Here is a 27,935-nt window from a genome sequence, read left to right as displayed (position 1 = left end):
TATCTTGGGGAGTTTTCACTGTTCTTCCTGTTCCATCCAACTACTTTATCAAAGGACTAGAGATATAGGGGCTTAAGAGCTTAACTTTTCTGATAAATAAAACCCCAGAATATTGATTAAAAAATTATGATGGGACACAGCTTTCCGTCTTCCAGAGAGGAGCACTGATGGTTGGAGGGGTTTGAATGCTTTCTTTGTAGCATTCAGTTGCATATGTGTGGTGTGTTTGTGGAGTAATGGTGGAAGACTGGGATTAAGGGTGTTATTTCTACTCTCCAGAGAGTAAAAGGAGCAGTAGAAATGGTACTGAGCTGAAGATTTTGGACAACTTACTTCATGTCTTTGGGCTTCAGGATCCTCCTCTGGGAAATGGGGATATTGTATTTTTCCCCAAGGATGATTGTGAATTTAAAAAAGGATAATTCACTGAAGCAATGAATTTATGCTCATGGAATTTACTAGTGTTACCATGTCCTTCACCATTCACAAGTGACTGGATTAATGGAAAGGTGGAATGGTGTTTTAAAGATGTATTTACAGTGCAAGCTAGGTGGCAATAGCTTGCAGGGATGGGGCAAGGTTCTTCAAATGGCTGTATGTGCTTCAAATCAGCATCAACTTCATGTACTGTGTCTGCCATAGCCAGGATTCTTGGGTCCAGGAATTACTTCTAGTGATACACTAGCAAAATTTTTACTTTTTGTTCTTGCAACATTATGTTCTGCTGGCATAGAATTCTTACTTCCAGAAGAAGAAAGTCTTGTACCAGGAAGCACACAAATGATTCCACTACACTGGATGCTAAGACTTTTTTGGTCTCCTCAGCCTTTCAGTAAATAAGCTAAAAAGAGAGTTACAGTGTTGGCATGCATGAATGACCCAGAATATCCAAGGGGAAATTGGACTATTATTTCACAATGGAAGAAAGTCAGAATACAGCTGGAGTGCAGGAGGTCCTTTATAGCCATACCCTGTTATTAAGATCCGTGCGAAACTCCCACAATTCAATCAAGGCAGGATGACAAATGGCCCCAAATCTTCAGGAATGAAGGCCTAGGTCACCTCACCAGAGAAAGAAACAAGACCTGCTGAGATGCTGCTGAAGGACAGGGAATACAGAATGGGTAGGAGAAGATAGTTCTAGCCAGGTATATTGATGTGTGCCTGTAATCCCTGTTCTCAGGAGGCTGAGGCAGGAGGATCACCATGAGTTCAAGATCAACCTGGAGTACATTAGCAGGTTCAAGGCCAGACTGAACTACACAGTTAGTTCCTTTCTAAAAACAAAACAAAACAACCCTATTGCTTGCTTTTTCCATCTTCCACCCACCACAAATGGTTACCCTCTGCTATGTGCATTGGAGACAACCAGTTATGGGCTGGAACCTGTATAGACTGTGAGCTAAATAAACCTTTCTCCCTTAAAAAAGATGTAGTTCTAAATACCAGCTTAACCCCATCATCATTTGCAGAAATGAGAATTTTAATTATAATCTTTCTCCTAACATGCTTCCTATGTAATATAATGTTTATAGATTAAATACTGGTTCTCAAGTATTGTTAAATCTGTATTACAATGTATGAGTTATGAAATGTTAGGAGTAAGGATTACCCAGTGACAACTTCTGTTCCTGCATGGGAATTAGTACCTTCCCATCTGTACACAGGATAGTTGCAATGTATTAGGTGAATTTGGCTTTGTACCTGGAGCCTAAGTATGGTTTAATCAATGTGTCTGGATGTCAAGTTGACAAGGGATAGATTTTGATAGTTAACTGATTGTGCCAGTTTGAGTAAGAAACACTCAAATAAACTAGATCAGCACAGTTCTAGGTGGGGCTGAAGGGGTTTACTGAAGACAGAGGACCCAGCTTGAAACTGAGTGGCACTAATTAATAAGCTTGTTACGTGAGTGGAATGAAAGGGAAATGAAGAAGGAAGTCTTCCTTGTTTCTTTGGAGGAGCTCCAGTCTTCACCATCACCTTGAAGGTCATCTCCTGGCTTCCAGTGCAGACTCTTCAGCCTTGCACACACAGCCTTCAACCTTCCAGCACAGACCCTGTAACTTCCTAATGAGGACTTGTATGGGACACTACTATGAGCTCTGGGCATTCAAATGGATCCTTCAGATCTCCAGCACAAGGACGGTGCTTTTGAATTCTTCCATATCTGACTCTATTTGTATATCTTGCATTAAATCTACTTCTCTAGTAAGAACTGATGGATATATTTATGTAACATGTATGATAAAGCATATGAAACATCGATCACTAACATAAATTTGTTTGTTTCTTTATAATGATGAGGGTAATTAAGAAGAAAAATAAAATGAAATATAGCAATTTTGTAGAACTGTGATTTTACTTTAAGTCTAGAGAATGAGATACCCATATTTATGTACTCTGTCCTGTACATGGTAGATTTTTAGGAGCTGTTGAGAAGATTTTGGGGAAAGGATCCCTAAAAGTAGTTAAAATTTGACCCTGATCAAATTATTGACATATGCGCTTCACCAAAGGTTTGGTCCAAATGTTAGTGATGCTGTGTGTGTGTGTGTATGAGCTAAGAGACTAAACTATAGGAAGTCATAGTAGGATTCACTTCTGACAACTGTTATGATGAAACACAAAGAGAAATAACAAATATCCAAAAGAGGAAAGTGATGTGATAGAACAGTAATGAGGAAGGAAGAATGCTATCTCCAGAAAAAATTTAGAACCATATTGTGCTAGCATCATCTCCTAAAAATGTGATAAAGGGATTCTGTATCAGGGGAAGGGATGAGACAGAGGACTCAGGAGAACTTGACCAGAGGAGGATTGTGAAATAAATCAAACAGACTGGTTCTTAGAAAAATTTCAGTCTTTCTCATGCAAGAAATCTTCCCTTATCAGAATTACCCAAACATTGCTAATTCCTAACTCTAAATACCAAACTCATCAATCATTACATTATAAGGTTTCATTTCTTTACTATGTTTTCCATATTTAGTTAGAGAAGGGGTTTGAGTTTTTCAATTAGTATAATTTTTCTATTCTACTTCAAAAATTACTACTTCCTGATATACTTGGATATATTCCTTTGCTGAAAATAAGAATCAGGATGAGAACTGGGCATTAGAAATCTAAATAAAAAATGTTAACATTGTTAATATGTTACAAATGTTAACACTGGCCATTCAAAATAAGATTTGCAAAGAAACAACAGACTTGACTGACTGGTTTATGTAAAGATGATTTTCTAAATTACTTTAGGCCTGCAGGACATTTACAATAAAGTTTACTCCTTAAACATACAAAAGATATTCCTTTCATTCAGAAGTCAGTGAGAAGAAAATATACAAGAAGGAAACGCATCCTTTCTACTGTGATGGATTTTGGACAAAGTAAAGAAAGGGGATATCACGAATATTTAGGTTCATGGCACACTTCCCTGACACTGGCGGCAGAGGGAGGCTTTGAATCTTCAGAAGAAATTCCACATGTGGTTACTTCCAGCATATCAGGGTATGGCATGATAGTGAGAGCACTTGCAAGTGGTGGAGAAGAGAAGTCCTCTGGAACACATTTGATATGCAAGAGAGCCAGACAACACTCTGTGCCCTGGAAATGATGTATGGAGTTGCAGTGGACTGGAAAGCACTAGGCTTAGAGCCAAAAGACTACAGAGGTAGGGAGTTTTATACATGGGTCAAGTTTCTAGAGTACAGGTCCCAGGGACGGCAGCAACACTGATCATGACTGAGTGAATAGAAATTACTTCTTTATCAGTGTATCTACCAGTGAGCAATCCAAGCAGGCCATTTCATGGCAGAAACTTCAAAGAGCCAAAATACACTAAATAGACCCCAGGACGTATTTCTCTCTGCCACCTTGAGAAGCTAGGAAAGTTCTTCTATCCAGATGCTGTCATGTCAAAGATGACCCCAAGGAAAATGAAAAGAGTAAATATTTGTAAACAACAGGAAATTGGCTTAAATTAGACATAAAGAGAAACTATACTAAAAAATGGTAATTTTAAGCTTTGTTTAACTCTCAGATGATAAAGTTCTAGGAAGAATGGGAAATAATAAGATAGGAAACTGTCTTTTCTCTGTGTCTCTAAACACAGAATAATTTTGTCTCAGTTTGTGTGATGCCTAACTCTATTACATGTTGATCAAGAATTCACTTAAGTAAACCAAGTATTCTAAATGAAAATGAAAATTCTACTTTGATGTTTATGGGTAATAAATAGGTTTTCTATCATAATCTTTTTTATCTAATTTTGAAAATTTTCTAGAAAAGTTCTTTATAATTACTCCTTTAGAATCATTTTGCCAAAGTTTTTGATTTATAAGAAAAAGTTAAAACATCTTCTGTATGTATTTTATGCACTACTTCTCTTCTGAGTTTGTTCCTGTTTGCTGGACTATAAACTCCTTAAAAGAATAGATTCTTTAAGTAAGCCTGATGCTTTGTACAGTGACCACAATGTAAACTCAGTAATTACAGTTTCATTTTATCCATTGAGGATACTACAGGTATACATCTTAAAAAAGAGAATGTGATTATGTTGAGGATTTGGCTATATGCACAAAAATTGTACATTACTGTGATCACAATTTTCAGTTGCTTAAAGTTGCTGATTTTTTTGTGGTTGTTCTTGCTGTTTTTGAGGAGCACAACTTTTCCTGCTAACTGAGGCTCCTTGGTGTGGCAGTCAGTTCCTATGCACTTTCTAACCCAGTTACTGCAAGTTTCAGCTATTATTGTGCTATCCACAGTTTCAGGTGTCCCCAGGTGGAACTTTTATTTCTTCCTTGTCTCCCCTTAGTTCATCTTTTATTGCTGCTTTTCGATTATAATTTAGTTTGATTCCACTGAGACTAGGTTTTAACAGTCTCAGCCAGTCATATCAGGCCTTTTGTTTTACACTGAGCTTCTTAACCTTCTGGATGTTTTCAACATTTCTAGGCCATTTTGACTCCAGGCCACTGTTGAGCACTAATTTGTCTTACTTGGGACTGTTTCTGAGTTTTGAGTTTATTATATCTCTCAAATGGATAGGTCAGTGCCAAAAAGGGACAAGAATTAGGCAAAACATCTGGTAAATAAAGCTTAAATGAAAATTCAGAAAGACAAGAAAATGCGGTAATGGAATAGACACTGAATAACATGATTCTACCTAAATTATGTACGGGATGCAAATAAAGAAACTGGATTCCTAGAATTGTGTTATTTTAAATGAATCTGGAAACAAGTATATAAATTTGTGATAAAGAAAATGAGAATAAATAAGATGAAGTTTCATGAGATGCTGTTGAGTAAATGCCTCTAAGAATCCCATTAACAACGAACTCTGGAGCAGAGTGGCAGAGAGGTGCTATGTAAATGCCAGGATATTTTTTGTATCCTTGATACTTAAGATGCTTTGCAAAGGTCAAGCATTAGTCAAAGAGAGAACAAAGCCTTGAGAAAGCAAATGTTTCCATTTTTTAACAGACTAGGTTTATTCTTCTGGAGGAAGCTTATAAGCTTACAAGGAATTTTGTACACAAAGTTGACCAACATGCACATTCCATGGTCTTTTGACTAAAGGGCAGAGACAGCATGGCAGAATGGTGTGGCAGAGAAAAGCTGCTCAGGTATTGGAGTTGAGAAGCACAGCTGGTGGGAATTTGTGCCACAGAAAAAAAGGCTAAAAACTGGATATAGTGCCAAAGGTCATGCCTCCATGACTCACCCAGATGCACCTAAAAGTATGCCTTTCAACTCCTTTAAGCTGTTCCCAAAATAATTAAATTGATAATCCAGCTTAACTGTCACATAGATTACAAATTTATTTGCAGATTCCAAACTATTAGTATTTTAATTGCACTTTTAACACTATATTGTTTCAAGAGGAATTAAATCTCAATCTGTAAACAACTTTTTATTCTTTGACATACCTGGGGATTAAATGGATTTAGAAAAAAAATACATATCTGAAAGATAGAAATGTAAAGATAAGTTCTTCAAAATTCAAAATGCTTCAAAGGTCAAAGTTCAGTTTTCAAGTTAGAAAATGCACCCAATAAAAATGCACTGATTTAGATTTAAAAGGAATGTTAGCCCAGAGTGGAGATTTGGCTATGAATTGCAAAGAACATGGTAACTCAGTGACTATACTGTCTTTTCAGTTATCATCTTACTTGAATGTAATATAGGATACACTGGACAGATTGAAGTTACCTAACTCAAATATTGATGTTAACATGTCAAAGAAAAAGTATATCTGTATCCTTATGATAAACACATGCTCATTTCTCTTCTGAATTTCACCTTAGATTCTTGATTATGAAACCTCTGAAAGAAGTATTCTTGAGAAATTGTTGTCCTAGACCTTAGCCTACCACTTAGAACAAACCACCACACCTGATATTATTGAGACTAATGGGACAGCAGAAAGCCTTATCATCTCCATTCATTTGATCAGGATTAAGTATATGTCATTAAAATCATACCAGTAAACATATTAATGTTGTATCATAAGAAGGCCTAAACATGCAAAAACTATCTTAGACCAAGGAATAAAACATGTGGCGGTAAAGATAAACACGGTGGCACAATGCCTCTAATCATACCTCTCTGTGAGGCTAAGATTGGAGGATCAAAACGGTAACCTATTATTTGTTTTGAAATTTTATATCATCATTTTTATGATTTTTCCATTAAAAAAAGTTCAAGCACAGCCTGACAAACTCAGTGATTTAGCAAAGTCCTGTTGCTTAGTGCAATACAGGATGCATATAGCTTAAGGGTGGAAAGATTTGATTTGGCTTACATTTTAAGAGGATTCAGTCCATGGTCAGCTGGCTCCAAGCCAGGAACATCATGACATAAGGGCATGATGGAGAAAAGTGCTTAGTTTATGGTGGCTGGGAAGCGGAGGAGGGGAACAATGCTAGAGAAGATAGGATGAGAGACCAGACATAGACTCGAGGCTGTGGTTCTATGACACATTCAGACATACCAAGAAGTGTGCTCTACCTGTCGTTGGGTGAATCCCTAAGATAACCAAATTGACATTCCACTCTAACTGACACATACAGCTCAAAAAATAAAATGGCTGGGAATGTAGCTCAGTGAAAACTCCTTGGGTCTGATTGCCAGAAATAGGAAAAAAAAAAAAAAAAAAGTAGAGGCATAAAAGCCTGGGCTTCAAAATTTTCAACTTGCTATTGTTTTGCGGTTCATAAACTTCACTGCAGTTCCACTCTTATGATAGTGTGGCCATGCAGGTAAATTGGTTAAACTACTCAAAAAATTTAATTCAATGTCTAATGATCTTAGAGTTACAGTAACAGAGTATACAATACGTCCCTTAAAATAAAACAAAAGAAAACTTCATTATGAGAGGCAGATTACTTCAGTTTGTACTTTCTCCCTAACATGCCTTGTAAAATGAAAACTTTCTCTGTACTCAAAGTCCGCCATTGGGAATTCACTCAAAAGGAGGGCCTGACTTCTTATATCATTGGCTCCCATAGAACCTGACAGCACAGGTACCATTCTAAGAGCAAATTCAAAATCTAAATAGAGGTAAATATTAGATTCATGACAGATTGGAATTATGGTTTACAGTCTTTGAAGAATAGATTGCTCATTAACAGGATTAATGGTGCCAAGGTCCATTTTCTCCTCAATAATTACCCTGTTCATGGCATCCTCTCACCCACAGTCATGCATACACATAGTTACATGGCTGAAATTTTTAAAGCATGACATGAAATGATAACATTTAGGCTACAGGTGGCTCATTGAATTGAACAGTGTTTCAGCTTTCACTGTGTTAGGCTGTGATAACAAACAACCCTAAATTGTTAATGTAGAAAAAACCAATTTTCTATTTTGCTCATGTCATATTGTTGGTTTTGGAACAGGTGTGGGTTTGCTGGAGTCTGCTTGGCTCTGTTCTATAAGCCTTTTTTATTCTGAGATCCAGGCCAACGGGAAGGTCTCAATTTAGAACTAGCTATTCTTATGGCAGAGAGAGAACAAGAAAGCCACAACCATTTGAAGACTGCTTAAGTGCAGCTCAGCCTGAAGTCGTGGAAAAGGGAGCACTTTCCTCCCTAGGAAGGCTCTGTAAGCCCCGTGCCAGTGGCTCGAGATGTACATGTGATACTGCTGCAGACGCATGTATGGAAAGAAGATCACATTTCTAAGTCTAGCTGATTTTCTCCCTTCATTAAGTAAAACATGGTCACCTCTTCCCCAGTGAAGTTTCTGTGAGAGTTCTCATTAGTTACTACACCAAGCTGAAGGTCTGTCCTCATGTCATGCCATCGTAAGTCATCTTACTGGTTCCAGATAAAAGTTTTCTTGATCTGTGGTACACTGAACTAAAAAGGCAGATCATTACCTCCTCCTACCCTCATACACCCAGGAAATGACAATGCAGTGGGAAATAATTATGGTCATCCTGAGAGGGAAGGGTATGAGGGTGGGTGGGCTGGTGATTTGGCAGGGCACACAATAATCACGAACTGATGGCAGGTAGGAAACAACTCTGGATAGCATTTTTCTACCCCAGGTAAAGGAGTGTTTCTTGAAGAAATTGGTTCTATGCTTCCCAATCCACTGTACTTTGTGTTCTGATTCCCTCTGGAAAGGCTTTCCTTCTTCATAATTCCCTTTGGCCACATATGAATATAACTTTGGAGAACATTTATTCTTTGGAGGTGAATCAGGTTACTTCTTGCACATTAAAAGTTGGAGGACCAACTGTTCTTTTCTATCTCAAACCAATATAGTCTCTTAGGACAGACAGTTACATGTTCTGGTTTTCTAAGAATCTCTGGTTTATGACTATTGACTCAGTATAATTAATAATGCCCTTTTTGATTTTAGAGCCTTGTTAGTAAATTACAAAATTGTCTTGTTTGCATCCTGAAAACTTTTTGCAAAAATGCATTTTGCTTTTTAATTATTTCATATCTATTATCACTGTGGCCCAGTAACAATTTTATGGCTTAAATATAAAATAATCCCTTAAAGAGTCATAAGTCTGTGGGCTCAATCTGTAACAGGATTGCTTAGAAATGGAGTCTAGAGAGGATATTGAATCACGAGGGCACTGACCTTATTAATGATACATCCTGTGGTGGGTTTATAGTGGAATGGACTATGAGGAGGTTGGTTCTAGTTTGAGTCGCTGGGAGTGTGCCCTTAAAGCGTGTATCTTGACTCTGGCTTCTTTCTCGGTGGTCCTGTCTCTTCTCTGCTTCCTGATTGCCCTGACATGATCTGTTCCCTCCACTGTGCCCTTTTGTCCCAGTGTTCCTGCTTTACTACAGTGCTAAGCAATGGAGCTGGCTGACCACAGACTCAGTCTTCTGAAAATAACGAGCAAAGATAAATCGTTCCTCTTCTAAGTTGTTTTTCTCAGGTATTTGATTACAATGAACAAATGCTCACTAACACATCACACATACAAATATTTTTCAGGTAGGATTTTTTTCTTCAGATTGACCGATACATTGATCCTATTAGGCTTCTATGAGAGAAATATGATTTTAATTACATTTTCATGAGGCATTTTGTTCAGTTGAAGCGATTTATTTGGGGCAAAATCAATTGAATCTTAGATCTTTGCAGCGAGACAGAATCTGAATTGGCCTTTTGGCTTACAACATTTTGATTGAAATGTTACCAGTTGGAGTTAAAAAATAGTTCCACTTCCTATTTCCAGAAATTCCATTATTTCAGAATTTTCTATTTCCTTTTTAAACCTGTATACAAAGCACCCAATTGTTCTCTGTGTTCATTTTCTTATAGAACTTTGTGAGATTCAGCCAATAGTTTACCAACTCTGAAGGCCAACTTCCATTTTTCACAGTTTTCATTGAAAGCCATTAAGGACATGCATTGTTTCTTTTCCAAGTTTACTGCAAACAACACTTTTACTGAATATTATGCAGCTAAAAGTATCAACTTCTAGTTACAGCTTTCTTGACACCCTTTGAGTGGTCCTCAGGTCACAGCTGAATTTTGGTTGCTACAGAAGCAATTCAGTTTTTAGTACCTATCTCTGTATCAACCACTTTCTTCAGGTTATGGTTAGTACAAATAACTTGTGTATTCCAGTGTATTGCAATGAAGAAAGTTACCCTCTCACTCTTGTTACTTTTTGTCTGCAGCATGTTAGCACACTGTGTCTTCTTGACTGAGGTGAAGACTGAAGAAGCAGCTTTGACAAGGAACAGAAATATGAATGAACTTGGTCTGAACTCAGGCCGGGAATAGAAGGGCAGTGAATATTCAGCCTATCCTGGATTTCCGTTCTTATGATTGAGCACACAGGGTAATTAATAATGCTGCTCAGACAGATGTAGTGTGTGTCCCTTTCAATATTTCAGTGTTTAAAACAAGTCACACAGGCAATTCATATGTTACAGGACATATGTCTGTCAGCAGGGAGTCACTGTAAGTCATACAGCAAGGAGGAGACATAGGACTTTCAAGGAGGGGACAAGAATACAATCTTTTCTGTCCTTCAATATATATTACGGTCATCACTATGGAAATTTTAATAACATAAAAATTAGGAATCTGAACATAAAGGGGTAAGATTAAATACTAAGTTTATGTTAAAGAAAATAATAGATGTTTCCTTGGGAAAAGGTCATCTGAGATATATAATCATATAGAAAAGTCTCTACAGATTTACTGAACAAATTAATACAGAAACTTATAATTTTATATGCATTCTTATAATTCAATGAAAATGAAAAATCTATTTGACAAATAGGAAGATGTTGAGCCTCAAAAGGAAGGATTGTGGCTGAGGACCCAGTAAATACTGGTTATTTACTGGGTGAGTTAGTTAAGTGCAGCTTCATGCTACAAAACAAAGTCAAAACCTTTTAAAAATAGAAGCTCATTTTTCTCTCGTGGATTCTAAATCTTCTGGAAAGTATGATGGTAAGGGACCAGAATCCTTCTGTTTTTCTTTCTGTCACCTTCGATGTGCAGGTTTCATATCAGGGTATTGCTATTAGAACCCTAGTTGCTGTGAACGAATACAGGCAGGGTAAGAGGGGCGCCTGTTCAACTTTAAGGAGAGTTCCTGGAACTCCTTATTTCTGCTCATATCTTATTTAACAGAGCTTAGTCATTTTTTGGTTATACTTCACAAGAAAAGAGACTCTTTAATGTAGTTTATGTTAGTACTCTATGTCCAGCTAGATGCTAGGATTAAATTACCAAGAAGTGAAAAGTAATGGTGGACATACCTACAGGTCCTGTTAATATGGTTAAATGGCAACAGGAAATATAATTTAAAACTTCAAATCATTTCAAACTAAAAGGAGTGCTTTGAATTTTCATTTTACCATGTGTTTTTTTCATATTAATAGCAGCTGTGATTTGAAGATAAAATTAGAATTGCATGTCACTGGAATTACCAGCACCACCTGCAACCTGAGGGTGGCGTGCAGGGCTGCTCTCCATGGTGGAGGCAGCGTCACCACCCTGCAGGGAGTAAGGGCCAAGTCGCTGTCTGGGGTGGACTGAACACTTACTAGCCTCCCAGAGCACAGAATACAAAACACTGCACATGAGTTTAAATGGGTTCTTTCCTATTATTGTCAAAATGAAATTTTTTCTTAATGTTAGCCCTGTCACCTTCTGTCCCTGCTATTAGTTGTACTCCTGCTGTCTGCCATCACATCCTGCGATATCCACCTCCTTTACAGAAAAGGGCAAACTACCTGTGCCTGAATCCTGACCTTCACAGCTGTCTGCTGCAAGAAGCCATGAAGTTCAATCTCAGTTCAGTATCTCTCTGAAATTTATGCATTTAAACTCAGCATTGTGTGCATTCTGGTTTCAAGCCAAATAGTTCAGAAGCCTGAGTGTCATTAATTTCAGTTGGAAGCAAAGAAGAATTTCAAGAAAAGTAAAATGTTGATTGTAAATTGAATCTCCCTATATAAGTTGCCTGCTACAAATATTTTTCTTTTCTTTACAGAGAGCCAAAATCATTGCTTTTGCAAGCTTATGGCGCATCATCTTTGCTTCATACCTAGTATTTTATGTTTTTTGATCAAAGAATAGTGAGAATTTGTTAAGTTAAACAGAGCTCAGTGCAATCACAGGAAATGGCCACTTTAAAAATAAAATGCAGAGGGACCTGCCAGGTATTTCTGTGACATGTGGACTCAGGAACAAAGTTGTTCTTTTAATATATGAAGAAGTAATGGGGTTTAATTAATATTCATACAATTAGCCAAATTTCAGGAAAATGAAATTTTAAATTGATGTCATAGTTTTCATGTTTAAATATAGTAGGAAAATTGCTAACAATAAGGTGGAGGTAGTGTATTTTTTTGTATTATTTAGGCTACTCCTTTTTTAATATGTGCTGCTGAAGCAATCACTATTTAGGCTATTTTTGATTATTAATAATGGTCTATTCTCTGAATATGCATTAAATGGATCACTAGAATAGAATATAATTTTTCAGGGTAGGCATTTGTCATACAAAATTGACTTTCTGTAGACTAATTGTACATAAAATTTACTACATAAAAATTCACACCTATGATACGTGATTCTGTTAACCTTTAAGATTATAAAGAACTTCATATAAAATTCAGTTTTCCAACATCATCTTGGTCAAATTTTCAATGGTACATGAAGGGTTTAACAGCCCTTCATCTTGAAAACACAGAACTTTCTATTCCCAGTGAAGACTGAGTCATAGTAAGAGAATGAACAAAGAACAGGATCCAGAAAGCAAAATTTCTCCAGCTCCTTCTGAGTCAGACTTGACTCTAGCTTCTTTTTGCTTTTTGAAGTAAATTTCTCAGAATTACCCCCTCACCACAGGAATTTCAGGATACTCTGTAATTATAACTGTGTACAAAATATATATATAAAATAAATGGAGCTTGGACACTATTCACACTGTGCTCCTTTCCATGTGTATGACTTCTTTCTTAAACCTTTATCATTAAAAACACAGAGGGTTAATAAAAGCAAGTGGATACACAAGGAAGAAGCATGATTTGTGTGGGCTTTTCTGTGCCTCTTGGGTTGCCAACTACTAGGGAAGGTGCACTACTTCAAGTAACTATGTGCGAGCCAGATAGAGCTGGAGTTGAGAAACAAATGATTCTTGTGCCTGTTTGCCAGGCGAGGGGTAAAGTGGTATTGTGTACTTGTACATCAGTCTCTCATAGCCTTCCAATGCTTCAGATAAAGTTTATAAGACTACTTCCTGATTCCTATTCAGATGGTTCTGATGCTCAGTTTTTGAACTCAGTAATCTTGAACAACTTTATTTACAGTTTCCTCACTGGTAACCAAGTAATTCCTTTACAGGACATCCTTTCACTCTGAGTCAATCTTTATTTATTTACACTTTTCTGATACTGATATTGGTCTGAGTAACATCAATAATCCCTGTTCTGCAATGTGCTGTGTATAATGTATATGAAAATTAGCAAAGGGATAAATCCATGAGTTAAATTATTCACCATATATGCTTATATCTACTAATCTTTAACATGCAAAGGGAAGAAAATATATTGGGGACCCTTTAGTATCTGCACTATGTGGCAGATTTTGATGTCTTTTATATATTTTCCCAGTGCCACTAAGAATTATTTGTGCCTGTTTGTGTGTATATGTACAGACATAGATATAGATATACATATGTGTGTACATTTATGTTTCCTATAAATTTAGATTCACACGTGGAACACATGCACACACAAATTGACTACTTCTATATAAGGTATATAACAGAAATTATAAACATGGATGGGAAATTTAAAAGTCAGTCAAATATCAATATTTATTCAAGCTAAAGATCTCATTTCTGAAAAACACTTGGCAATCTAGCATTAGAATCTATCCTTATATGGATGTTTTATATAGACCTCACCAACACTGTTTTCCAAGAAATATTGAAATAACTAAAAGCAAGTTCCTACAGCCTCATTAAATGCTTCTTACTTTTTATGACATATGGGAATATTTTTTATAGCTCTGAAAAACTGGGCCATGATCTAAATTATAGGCTTTTTTTTTTTGTACCGGGGATCGAACTCACAACTGTGTGCTTGCAAGGCCGGCACTTACAAACATCTTTTACTTATTGATGGGGAAATCAGTACTTATAAAACTGGAGAGCTAGAATTAATGTGGGTTAGTCATAATTGATGGATTTTCCAGGACCTGCCAGAGTTTTTATGGAACACCAGTTAATTCTTCATCTCTTAGAAGTTCTGGCTTCTAGGAAGATGGTGGAACAGTAAGCAGCAGAGTAAACTGCCTCTCTGAGAGAAATAGTCCAGATGCTGGAATATAGCATGTGAGGAAGACAAGAAGGAAGAAAGTGGGTCCCCTGGGTCCAGGAAGAATCTAAAGTGAGAATTGAAGCCTATAGAGAATGAAAATGAAAAAAAGTTAGATGAAGAAGGCAGCAGCTGGCAGTAACTTCACCTAGAGCCAGATCCACTGTGTAAAAGGAGCTGTTGGAACCTGGGGATGTATGGTCTTGGTGACAGTGGTGGCTGGTGACCCCAGAGACCTCTGCAGAGATGTGGCAGTGAACAGGAGCAACAGACTCAGAGAACTGCACTGACTAGCAGTGATTGCAAAGGGCTCAGTTACCCTGCATGAGAGGGCGATTGGCTGGCAGTCATTTTGTAGTTGGTCAGATAAGCCCAGAACCAGAACTGTGGCTGGCTCTTTCCACTAGCTCCTAGCTGGGAGCAGACTGGTGGAAATTTCTTGGACTGAGCCCCACCCCCACGTGCATTCCAGCACCCATCCCTGAGGTTCCCAGCAGGTAACCAGCTTGGCCTGGAGGCTGCAGCTAGCCCTACCCCACTCCCCACACTCTACTAGCCATTAGTGAGCCAAGGCAGACTGGGAAAAGCAGCAGACAGCCCTGCACCAGCACACCCAATAGCCACCACCAGATACCTATAGCCAGCACTGGCTAGATGAACCAAACAGTCTCACTTTAGAGAAATTGTAGCCAATGCAGGAAGTGCCTGAGACCCCACTATCCACTTGTCTGGAAGAACACAGGAATATGACAAGACAAAAAAAGCAAAGGCAGACCAACCCAAGCAGAGATAATCTAGAAGATGTAAACATGAAAGAGATCAGGCGTTGCACACCTGAATTTTTTGAAGCAATGGTGAATGAAGTAAATAAACAACTTCATGAGGCTATAAAGGAAATTAGAACAGAAAAAGTATATCAGGTAAAAGAAGAAATGAAAAACATAGTAAAAGAATTGCTAAGCACCTCTAAAGAAGACATAGATGGAAGAAACAGGAGCATAGGAAAATGAAGGAAACCTTGAATTAACAATATAAAAAAGATTTGGAATGCATGAAACAGATTCAAGGAAATACTGAAAGGTGGCAAAACCACTTGAAAGAAACTAAAGATAGACTTTCAAATCTTGAAGACAGGTTTGCAGCTTGTGATCATGAAAGGAAAGATCTCTTAAAAATAACAATTCAACAGCTGCAAGACAACCAAAAGAAACATAACTTAAAAATAATAAGTGTGAGTGAAAAGCCAGGGATAAACACAAATGACATTAAAAGTCCATTTACAGAAATAGTATCACAAAACTTAAAAAGCATAGGAAAAGAAGTGACATTCAACTAAGTAAGGCAAGATCCCAGAAATTCAACACAAGAACAGAATATTCAAAACTGTTGAGAAGAGACAGATCACCTGTTAATGAAAACCCATCAGAATCACAACAGACTTCTTAACACAAACCATCAAGTCAAGAAGAGCTTGAAGTATTTCAAGTCCTAAAAGAAAACAACTTCCAATCCAGATTGATGTACCCTGAAAAACTGTCTTTCAAAATTAATGGAAAACAAGATACTTCCAGGACAAAGAACAACTGAAGGAATTCATGACCACCAAACCACCCTACAAAGAATACTGAAGAACATTCTAGACAGAGATAAAAATGACCATGATTCCAGGAACAGTGGCAGAGGGGGATCACTGAATGGAGTAGAAAATGGTATGGAGGGGGAAAAGTAGGCAGCCAATGGCAGGAAAATAGCCTTGCAGAGACAAAGCAATGCATGCTGGCCATAATCACTAATATAGATGGCCTCAATTCAGCAATAAAAAGCAAGAGTGGATTAGGAGACAGGGTCCATCAATATGCTTTATACAAGAGCTCAAAAGGGGGTTCATAGACTGAAAGTCAAAGGAAAGAGAACAATGCTCTATGTGACCAGAAAGAAGTTGGGGTAGCTAGCCCATCATTTTCAGACTGGATAAGAAAGATATGGCACTTTTATACAATGGAAAGCTATCCCACTATAAAGAAAGATAAAATTGAGGCTCTTGTAGGTAAATGGATACAACTTAGATCATACTCATGGATGAAATGATCCAGAGTCATATAGGTGAACATCTTGTTATCTCCTAGTATAAAAAAAACTACAGGAATTAGTGCAATCCAAAATGCACAATACAAAGTTGAAGGGGAGAAAGTGTCTAAGAAGGGTGGGCAGTGGCCATTGTTAATCTATTATCATGATTTGAAATCCATATTGTTTTCATTGTTTTGTCTGGTTTTATTCTGTTTTAGTTTGTCTAATCTTATTATATTTGATGGCATGGACAGCTATTTCAAAGTTAACAAAATTTTTTTTTTGTTCTAATTTCCTTTATAGCTATTATCTTGTTTTGAAGTCTTGTATTGCTTTCATTGTTTTGTTTGGGCTGATTTTATTCTATTTTGTTTTATTGTTTCATGTCTGATGGTATAGGCAACTAGTTTGAAGATAACAAGATGTATTATGGTACCCACTGTTGTTCTACTATTATTTTGTTTTGAGGTCCTGTACTGCTTCCATTGGTTTTATTCTGTACTGTTTATGCCTGATGGTATGGGTAGTTCTTTTTAAGTAACAAGAGGCATTACAATAGCCATTACTGATATACTTGTATTTTGTTTTAAAGTCAGGTACCATGTTCATTGTTTTGTTTTGATTGACTCTATTATGTTTTGTTTCATTCAGTTTTATTCTCTTCAAAGTAAGAAAAAAATTCTGCAGTAAGAATTTCTCTTTCCCTTTCAATGTACTTTAAGCAATGACTGTTAGCAATTTCAATTTGGCAATTATGTATTGAGTTCTCACTCTAGCAGATGATTCAGAGAAGTATGAAAGTAAGTAAGTTGGTCAGTAAGAATCCTAAGCACTCTCTCAAGTGAGCTCAGGGATAGCAGAAATCCATTCTGACATGAGACACCAGAAAACAGGCATTCATCAGATTACAACATGGGAAACAGGCTTTTGTGCTAAACTGCCCGGTTGCCTGGCACAGCCCAATTTACAATATTATTCAGGTGTGAATTTTATGCACTTTTACTCTCAGAAGTTTTCTTTGTACAATGAATTATGACCACTCATTGAAACAGGCATAAGACGTTGATAGTGAGAAGGAGGGAAAGAATTTCAGGTGGATTAAAGAGCAAATACAAAAGGATGGAAAAATTAAATCCCTGGGTATGTCTGGGGAAAGCTGTAACATTTCTACCATGTATGCAAGAGAGGATACTTTCCCTTTTTCTGTTGCTGGTTGAATTAAATTTGGAGCAGGTTCTTCACAAACTGTCTTGAGTCTTTTGTTTGTGCAAAATTTTTCTTTCTAAGATTGTAAGTACTGGGCAGCACATTTTCCTATTTATCTATCATTTTCCATTTTCATTTGATCAGATTGTTCTGTTTCTGGTAATGTACTATTTTCAAATCACAGGAGAAAAGAGGGAAATTATGAAGTGATTCATTCACTTCATTATCTGCCTTCTAACCAGTTAACACTGAGTTAGACGTACAATGGGCTTGAACTTGGCTTTTGTGTTTTCCTAGAAACAAATGTATGAGCCAAAACTAGAAAGATATTATTTCTGTCTTTGTAACTATTCAGAGGAAAACAATGGAGTATATTGAAATAAAGAAAATCTTAATTTGTGGTTTTTCAGAACAATAGATTTTGCATTATTACTTTTTTGTTTTATAAACTACATTTCTGATAGTATTTTCCTGCAGTATTTTTAAAAGAAAGGCAGTAAGTTTAGGGCAGAATAACAGTGACTAACACTGTGAGCATAAATGAAAAAATAGGACAATTCAACTAAGCATTTTCACCAATAACTAAAAGACTATCTTCCTTGTCACATGAGAATACATAGTAGACTGGACTTTCATGCCTGTTCATCACTGAATACTTTTCATGTTAGCATGTTAAGGGTGTCCACTAAGCTCTAGCCATAGATTTTGTAAGAGTTCTATTCTTAGGGGCCTACAATGTGGAGTGTAGACTGGTATGGACAGATAGCAAGGGGTGAGGGCTCTGCTTCATTTAAGGAAAGAGGTGCAGGGATCTGGTGGGAGACGCAGCTCCCTCCTTGATCCTCCAGCCCTTCCTGCTTGTGTTGCTGGAGGTAACCCCAAGAACTATCACTTCCAGGTAGAAAAAGGAAGTCCACACTGCAGCAATCCTGCTAGTAGTTCTTTTCTTTTCCAGCACAGTTTAGTTTCAAGGTTTCCTACAGCATGAACATGGAATCTAGTCTATGTAGTTCTTATGATAGTATGGTATGACACCTACCAATCTTCAGAGAGGGCTTTTATAGTTTTAATCAATAGCCAAAATGTAATTATTCTGATTTTCAACTGTTCACAAGTATAAAAAGCTATAAATTCATTTGGAGAAGTGATTCTGATTAGATACATGGAACCCCTCTCTTCCTCAGGCCCTCATCTTCCTTACCTTGGCACTCACACTGGTCCACCTGTCTCTCATCTCTTGCACTTTCATCAATTTCTGGGATGTTCTTCAAATGATCCTTCTAATACAAGATTTGATTATGCTTTCTGATAGCTCTCCTTTGAATAAAGCTGTAGCTAATGGAAATACATGCAAAGCTGTGCACAGATAACTTTTGGCCTCATATTCTCCTACCCATCCCTCATGTCTTTGTAGAATTTAACCCTGATGAACTTGAACTCTCTATTAAGCCTTCCTTGACTCTTGGCTCAGTTACATTCACCTGCATATTATCATAGTGACTGGATTCTCTTCTAGGCCTCAGTGTTTTTCAAATATTTTTATCTTTGTATCTTTACTGTTTGAGAGCTGGCCTGGTATGTGCATTTGAGGGTACAAACAAAAGAAAAAGGTAGCTGAATTAATTTCTTTTTAGGCAGAGCTTTCTTAAAAGCAGTAGTCCTGATATGTTTTATTGGAAACAAATGATTATCTGTATGTTTGGGATTGCATTTGGCTAAGCTAATTCTGAAGATGGGTAATATGAAGATGTATGTGCATAAGGATAACAAAACTAAAGATTTATGTGAAAACTCCTAAGGTGGATTGAATAAAACAATTCAATTTCTGATAGATGAATAACACACACATCACTACAAGTCATCTTCATATAAATATGTTTTATTGCAGAGAAGTTATAATTATTTACATGCTGCCACACATCACAACACGAATTTACCAAATATTTCATGGTGGGATGCGGTAGGTTTCAGATAATAGTTTCAGTAGAACCACAGATTAAGTGAAGAGACTTACAGCTTTGTTGACTCTACAACTCCTCAGTTGCTAAATGCTAGAAGTCAAAAGGCAGTGTTTATTCAGTCCTACCTGTCATCACTTGCATGCAGAAACCTAGGAAGCAAATACAAGAGAACTGTCGAGTTTCAAATCCATATTGCCACCAAAGTTTACAATTGGTTATGATTCATATCATAATGCATTTAATTCTTGCATAAAATATACAGTTCTATTAAGACTGATATAAGTCTACTTATTTATAAACCCTGGCTCAAAAACAAGGACAGGATGCAGCCTGCACATGCATTGAGAAGGACAACCTAGCAAATGTTTGTGAGACCTTAATAGTGTTTAGTTACTTTCTGGTTATCAATTTGGGATAATAACCTCCAGAACTGTACATTCTGACTTCTCTTGGTGATAAGTAACGGCAATGAAACTCTAGGAAAGGCTCTAGCCATTCTCACCGATTATGCTGGTGAAGAATAATCTATAGACTGTAGAATGTCACTAAGGTATAAGTTGGCAATTCTTCTAGAAGTCACATCCATATCAGGATCATCCTGAAGTACAATAAAATTCATCGATATGTGACTAATTCTGAAAAGTGAGTCAAGTGCTACCAGATTTCAAACATAAGTGAAAAAAGTGGGTCTAGGAATGCTAAACTGAATTCACAAATACATCTAAAGTAGTATTCTAAGGTCACCAAGTGGGTAGGCCTTGTTTGACAAGGAAGGGATGGCAGAAATAAATGAAGGCAATAGTTGTAAATAGAATTTCAATAACTTTTCAGACATACCCCACCAACCTGAGTAATGCACAGGGCAAGCAAATGGGTGAGGAACATTTATGCACAGCTTTGCAAAATGGCGAAGTGTTCGCTTACTCCTGAAGAAAAATCACTGAGAAAACTATTTGACGATGGATACATGGAATTCTGATTTTACCTTTGATTGAGAATAATATTCTCTAAGAACCGCCTTGTATCCACATTGACTCCTTTTGTTGATCCTTTACCATTCTAGCATGTTTTCCTTGCTGCTTATGAAACAAAAAAACCAGTTATTTAGGCTGAAAATATCCTGGAGAAATGGCAGTTGATACTGCAGCATTTAGAGTGAGAAAGAGAAGTTTGGGCTCTATATTTTTAAACAGCTCATCTTTAAATAAAATGAGACTGAGGTTAGGAATCTTACTGCATGATCACATCAAGAGGGCTAAGTCAGCAGCTTAGGATTTTCATGCCAAGAGATCAGCGTGGAATGCAATAAGTTTTATAAGATATGCTTTGAGGGCTATTTTGTCTTGCAAATAAATCTTACCCTTTACATTTTGAGCAAGGTGGCATTTTGCAAGACTTGTAAGTTTTCCAGTGCTTGGGAGAATGAAGAACCTACGCCACCTTATAGGCTTTCAATAAATCAGGTTATAAAACCTCTTTGGGATTTCAGACCAGTAAATTCTACCTCTAGTTGAAGCAATGAATAAAAGTTTATGAGAATAAATAGTTTCAGGTAATTTAAAATATCATATTTTCCATACACATAATAAAAATATATCCATACAGTAATCTTGATGCTATCATATTTTTTCTGTTTTAAAAAAATAATCCCTTGAAAGTGCTATTAGGAGCTACCTTTCCATCTTCATTTTGAAAGACAAATTTCCTGGATTTGTAGTAGTGCTACAATTTTCATGCCATTCCTAAAGTCTTCCCCTTCCAAAGGTAATAATAATGTACATATATTTTTCTTAGCTTCTTCTTTAGGAAATGCTACTAAGTAAGAAATAATGAAAGAGTTAAAAAGGATGATTGGAATTGCCTATCTTTTACTTTGAACAAACAATGGGTAAGTTGTCCTTAACTTACTGAGACACATGTCTAAGTAGGACCACTTAATCTCCAATAGTAATAAAGCCTCTGAGTCCTAACAAAAAGTGCAAAACAAGAAACTCAGCTTATATAAAAAACCCTGATTAAGACAGTGTAACAAACTATGATGTGTGATAATGAGTCAAATTCAAATTCACAATATATAAACCACAGCCCAAACTAACAGTTTTTAACCATAACAGTGATGGTTTTCTAAGTTGGAGAAAGCATACTATACTTCAAGAACTAAAGTTGATAGATAGCAGGTTTTCGGTAAGTTGCAAAAACAATTAAGTAGCTACAGATTGCATAAATGAGTTGTGTCACATGATATGAAAGTTATTTGCAAAAATTATACAATCTGGAATGCTTGGATATAAGACACAACAATATACTGAAACATAAGAAAATGAGGGCAATCATTAATATAAAAGATACTTTTTGGGATGCATTAAGTTAGCAGTGCTAGCAAGATTAAATAGGTAAAATAAGTTCCTTTCGGTCAGAGACTTGGAACTTCAGTCATATATACCTATCACTTTTTCTTTGCAAAATATCATGTTTTCTGAGTCTTCTGGCTTGTGTTTCTTTGGCTCTTCAAAGACTTTCCTGGTTTAAGTCTGATTTCTGCACTGTGGTGGTGTTCACGTGGCCATTCTAGCCCTCTTCAGTCCATAACTTCGACCATACTTCACTGGAATGATGAAATACCTTGGGGACTTTGTGATTTTTAGATTTCCTGTTGTATTTTGAATTTGGGATTTCCTTCTTTTCTTCCTGAGGATACCATTCTTTAAAAGTGCCCCAGCCATCTTATTTCTGAGGCCCTGCTATTTTATTTGCACTTAAAGCAGAAGAGGCAGGTAAAGCTACACTTTTCTCAGCATTTGGTTGTTCTGGGGTCTCAAACTCCCAAGGACACACTTCAGCACGTGATATTAAAGATTGCTGGAAATTATTACTAGAGTTGTAGAAGCCAGGAACGTTTTCCACAGAAGGTAATGTCTTTGTTTCCTGGTCTCCCATTTGGTTGAGATTTTCATTGTCTACTTTTGATGCTATGATCTTGGGGGTTAGTTCTTCGTATTGCCCAGCACTCACATTAGGTGTATGATGTGGACCTCCATTCTCATCTTTGACTCGCCCTGGGAGGACTGGAGTCTTGGAAATCAAATGCTTCTCTTCTTCAAATAGGGACTGACCTTGGTTCTCCCAAGGACAGACTTCAGCCTTATCTATGCCCTTCTGATTGAACTGCTGATATCCTTCAGGTGACTTAGACTTGTGGTAAGATTTCTCCTTTAAGGAAAATGTTGGGTTTTTCTCCATTTCAGAAGCTGCAATAGATACATGTTTTTGAGATTTTGATTCTGAAGGCACAGGACCAGGTGTCAGGTCATACATCTCCCAGGGACACACTTCCCCAATATCAAAGTTGTCCTTCATCTGGGTGGTACCTGGGCTCAGGTCAGAGTTGGCAGTGGCAGGGTTGATCCTTTGTTGTTTCATAATCCCAGATTTCTGAGGCCTCCTTGGCTCTTCCACATGATTGGAATTTTGGGGTGCAGAATCCTTTGTCTCTGCATTGTCTGAATTTGAGTACTTTCTGTTAGTCTCTTTGTCTTTTGGCGGAGCTTTCTGAGATTTAGCACGTTCTTCTGCACTGGAGGCTTGGGTTTTCCCAGCTAATCCAAGAGTCTTCTCCTTGGCACTTGCTATGACACTGAGAGACTTTTGTAACATCGATGTTCGTGGGTGCCCAGGTTTCTTCTCAGAACTGAGGTTGTGAGCACTTGCTGACTTACACACCAAAGGCACAGACTCCGTGGACTCAGCCTCGCTGTCCTCTTTAAGCTTTTGCATCAGTTTTTTACTCGAAAGGGATTCCAGTGTGGAATTTTCAGTAGTTTCTTCCTCTTGGCTTTCTGTTGGCAGGCTACTGGACTCTTCGGTTTGATCTCTCACATGGTCATAAGTGCTGTGGGATTTCTTGAGTGAGAAGACTCGGTTTTTCAGGGACTCTTCCTTGGGTCTCCCAGTGTTTCCTGAAGACTCTGGAGGGTTCTTCCTGACTAGGGCTGCACTTTTGGTTGTGCTATGGTCTGCAAGGTCCTTGTCCTCTTTGGAGCACTGCCTGCTGACAGTCTCTGGGATTTCAGTGATGCGCCTCATGATGGAACGGCCTAAGCCCTTCTTTGAGCACCGCTTTTTCTGGAGGTGGGGATTATTTGTGATCATCTTTTTCCTTTTATATATTTCTAATTGGGCATAGAGTTTCTTTAGCTCATCCTGCCAAAACAAAAGCAAGTTTAAAAAGATGTATAACTACATGTTTCAGTCATAATATTGCTGAATAGTATTTTAATTCAATAAGCATAAATTCTTTACAAATGATATACAGCTTTTCTTAATATCTGCCTTCATCAACGTTCTCATCCTCATGGTTATTTTCTAATTGTTCTATGTTTAAACTTCAAGACATGAACTCATGCATTCTGCCCTTGAATCATGGGTCAACGACTCAGCTTTCAACTTGTGAGGACAAGACTGAGCCAGAACTATAAAATATACAGAAAATATTGACTGTTGGTGAAGCATAACCTTGCGCTATGTCAGAAGCGTCATGTAATCATTGTTGAAGTTATGCCTGATGTTAGGCTAGACTCAGTGAACAACTGTATACAGACCACTAAAAAGTATCTTTCTTCTTTATATGCTTGTATGGTGTTACAGATTATTTTAAATGATCCCGTTCTCAGCCATATACTCATATTATGAAACTTTGTGAAACCAGTTCCTCATTATGATTGCTAATCAATCAATCAATCAATCAAGATTATTAGTTTGGACCAGGTTACTGTAAGAGCTGAAATAGCTTCTTTATTTCAATTTGTATCATCACGATACATTTCAGCATGGGTTTAATGTTGATATCTTCAGTTCATACACAAACATGCATCTCTTTCTAATATACATATTCAAAAAACATGAATCCTTGCACACACACACAAATACACTTGCCTATATTGCCCTGAGTGGGCCTAACCTGAACCAGAAGAGCAGATACACAAGCATTACCCGAATATCTTCTGGATCCAAACTGTGCTCGCTCCAGGCTGAATTTATACTGCTGTTCAGGTAGGATCCAGATCGGCCCATATCTAACTCATCCTCATAAGCCTCTGTAGCAATATCATCTCGTGGATTATTGCTTGAATGTGAAAACTGAAAAAGATATTTAATATGAGCCATAGGCATTCACTCATTATAATACACAGCACAATAACTTTCTAAACATTCTAATGTTGACAGTATGTCGCTAGATACCTTCCAGTGGTTTGCACTGTATTTGTGTTTTGCTCCTAAAAGACAATGTTCTGACTTTCCTTCTCTTTGACCCCACCTTTCAAACTTCTTTCTTTTCCAGGATGCTAGTTAATTTCCACTATGGTACTCTTCTTCCATGATGTATTTATGTTTTAAAAATGAAAACACAGAAAAATCCCCCAAAAATGCTCTCTAAGAGGAACACTTTACATCTGCAGGCACCAGAGGGATTTTTTTCTTAGCAGTGCGATCTATCTTGTGGCTGCCATTCACTTCTTATTGGTGAAGATGGAATTCATCTGTGGACACAAGTAGTCCTCCGGACACGAATGTGCTGTTTGGACTACTCCACATGCTCTAAAACATTAGTTTCACAACTCAGTGAACAGAACATCTGGCTCCAGTCTCAGTCTCAAGTCTGCCAGCAGTGAGATGTTTTAATAAGCCATGGGCCTGCACTGGAGCACAGAGGTCTTCTCTGTCTATGAGCTGGATGATATCTATGCAAGGACAGAAAGAATCTCTGAAACTACAAACTTTTCCTCAAACTCTTCATTGCCTCCTTCAATACATTTCCCATTATTTTCTTGTGGCCTTTTGTATGTGGGGTACGAAAGGGAGCACTTTTGTCTTTTGAATCACTCTATTTTACTTGTTTTGTGTGTTCTTCGCAATTCTAAGTGGAGAAATCAGGAAATAAATTAATAAATAACAGAAAAAAAAAGAGAAGCAAAACAATCTAGTCACAGTTTAGGATATTATACAAACCAGTATTCTATGAAAGTTGGGGAAATAGCTTAGAGTATATGGATTCTCATCTCTTAGCTTAGCATTAGTTCAATTATTATTTTAATTAAAAGAACAATTTTATGAAGATGTAAGATGTCTTAATAGGTTCTACTATAGAACAGAGCTTGTCAGATGACTATGTATATGGGATAATATGTGAAACAGAAATTTTATATGTAAGTAATAATGTATGTTTTGTAATTGAAACTCACTCAAAAACCACAAAATCTATAAATCTTTTCTTTCTTCTACCACCTACTTTAGTGAAAGCTACTGGTACCATGAATTTAATGATATGGTACAGTAAGAAAATTTCATATGCTACTAGTTAAACCACTGTATCCATACATCTAATAAATCACATTACACAAGTGTTGAAGCATTGTTGTACTATGTTAAGCTTTGAAGTTGTTATAACATATTAAGCTATTAAAATGATAACTAGTTAATATAATTCAATTAAGGAATAAAATAAGTATTTTGTTTGTTTGTAAATGTCAGTCCTTTTCAATCATGCTGAACCTCAACATTTTGATTACCTGTGATAGTTGAGGTAAAGCACCGAGTGAAAAAAAAAATCACAATTCTTGGTTCAGCAGTGTTAAACATTTGTATTGTGTGACACTGATAAGACACATAATAGTCTAATCTTATGCTCTCTATATAAATGAGACAATGATAATGCTGTAATTCAAGTAATATGGCTTTTACCCAAACTCTAATACTATTAATTTCTATTCCAAGCAACTTTACTGCTATTATGTCACCAACTGAAACTTAGAGAGATCCAGTCTTGCCTATTACAGTACACAGCTAGTCTATGACACAGGGTAAGTTTAGCATTCTTGTTTTCAGAATCCTGGTCCATTTTTCTCCACTTCATTAAGCTGCCTAGATAAGTCCTTCTCAGAAACTATCAATACTGATGCTTTTCTATACCTAATAATATGATTACTTATTTTTTTATATAAATCCATTGTGAATGTTCTAAACATGAGGTTTCTTGGACTATGAAACAAAAGAATTTTTAGAATAGGGTTTTTTAAGAAAAATGACCTTGATTTTATAACTATAATGAAAGCCATCTGAAACCATAACTGAAACCTACATAGATATCAAAATATGTGGAAAAGGACTGAGATAGGCAATCGGTTTTACTATAAATTAAGGCATTTAATATTTAAGATTAAACAATAATAAATACCACCCCAATCAGACAAAATCAATCAGTTTCTCTAGGAAAAAGTTTTAAATATTTTTTATAGTGTTAAGAAAAATTCCACACTTTCTTTATTTATATTGCCAGGTTTTTTTTTTTTTAAATCAGGAATTGAACTTATGATCTCGGTGTTTAGCAGGCAGGTGCTGTGCCACTGAGCTACATCTCTGGTCCAAATAACAGATTTTTTAAAAAGAAGAAACAATTTTATGCTCCTTTAAAATAACTGTCTGGCAATAAAAATAGAAAATTGGAAGAATACCTTTGGAATCAAAAGCAGCCCAATGGTGACTGTCACAGTCAAATGAGTGTGTGCAAAATAGAGCATCAGCATCCAGTCAGACTGCAGCCGTGCAGCAAGAACAAATCTGAAATGAAAATCACCCAACTTAGCAGCAGAAGAGCAAGTATTTATTTTTTATAACAAAATTAAATTTTTATTAGTTTTTATAATATGGGTGAAACTACTCAGTTAAGAAAGAACAGATGGTTAGATTGCATGGAAAAAAACAGTTCTCTTGAGAACCCACAGGAGGAAAAGGACTTTTGGTGCCTTCTAGCTTGCATTTTTCCCCAGCAGAGATGAATATTTCCATACGAGGCACAACACTAGAATATTTGAAAATGTGCTAAAGATTTCCTAGCATTACTGGTATGTATGTAAGTTGACTCTGAAAAGCAAAGAATGAATTCACATGAATTAAAGGAAGAAGATGTTACATGGATAGAAGTTGGAGGGTGAATCTAGGTTGTAAGTCACATCCAAATAAACTTTGATTCTCATATTCTTTATTTAAAAACATTAATTAGAACAAGTCTAGGAGACATAGACACAGAATGAATTAGAAGTCACCCCTGGAATTTCTGAAATGATAGCAACTGAAGTAAAGAAACAACTTAGTGCTTATATTATTTGATTAACTTTGCATGCCTATATCTGGCAGTCTACACAACTATTTAGAGAATAATGATGTGTAATACAGTAACTACTGTTATCTCCTATTGTCTTGTTTTTGAAATCAAATATCATTCTCATTGTTTTGTTTTATTGCTTTTGTTTCTCTTTAAAATTAAAAAAATTAAAGAAAAAAGGATGATGTCCCAAGTTTAAATGTTAAATAATGT

At 36.7% G+C, this 27,935-nt stretch overlaps 1 protein-coding gene and 1 long non-coding RNA gene across 2 annotated transcripts in view; one reads left to right on the top strand and one right to left on the bottom strand.

Moving 5' to 3' along the window:
• Positions 1-27,935, top strand: part of LOC111754944 (uncharacterized) — a 196,513-nt gene that overhangs the window by 92,157 nt on the left and 76,421 nt on the right. The window lies entirely within an intron of this gene.
• Gpr158 (G protein-coupled receptor 158) overlaps positions 19,467-27,935 on the bottom strand; it is a 424,142-nt gene continuing 415,673 nt past the window's right edge. Inside the window, exons 9-11 of the mRNA XM_003463167.4 lie at positions 27,073-27,178; positions 24,554-24,700; positions 19,467-23,764 (exon numbers count right to left, since the gene is read on the bottom strand). Coding sequence (XP_003463215.4) covers positions 22,289-23,764; positions 24,554-24,700; positions 27,073-27,178 — 1,729 coding nt within the window. The 3' untranslated portion in view covers positions 19,467-22,288. The remainder of the gene's footprint in view (positions 23,765-24,553; positions 24,701-27,072; positions 27,179-27,935) is intronic.

The sequence above is a fragment of the Cavia porcellus genome, unplaced genomic scaffold (assembly GCF_034190915.1).
Source record: "Cavia porcellus strain 051 isolate PalLab524CR breed Dunkin Hartley unplaced genomic scaffold, mCavPor4.1 scaffold_27, whole genome shotgun sequence".
Lineage (NCBI taxonomy): Eukaryota > Metazoa > Chordata > Mammalia > Rodentia > Caviidae > Cavia > Cavia porcellus.
Note: the sequence above shows the minus strand (reverse complement) of the source record. Positions and strands in the feature narration are given on the sequence as shown.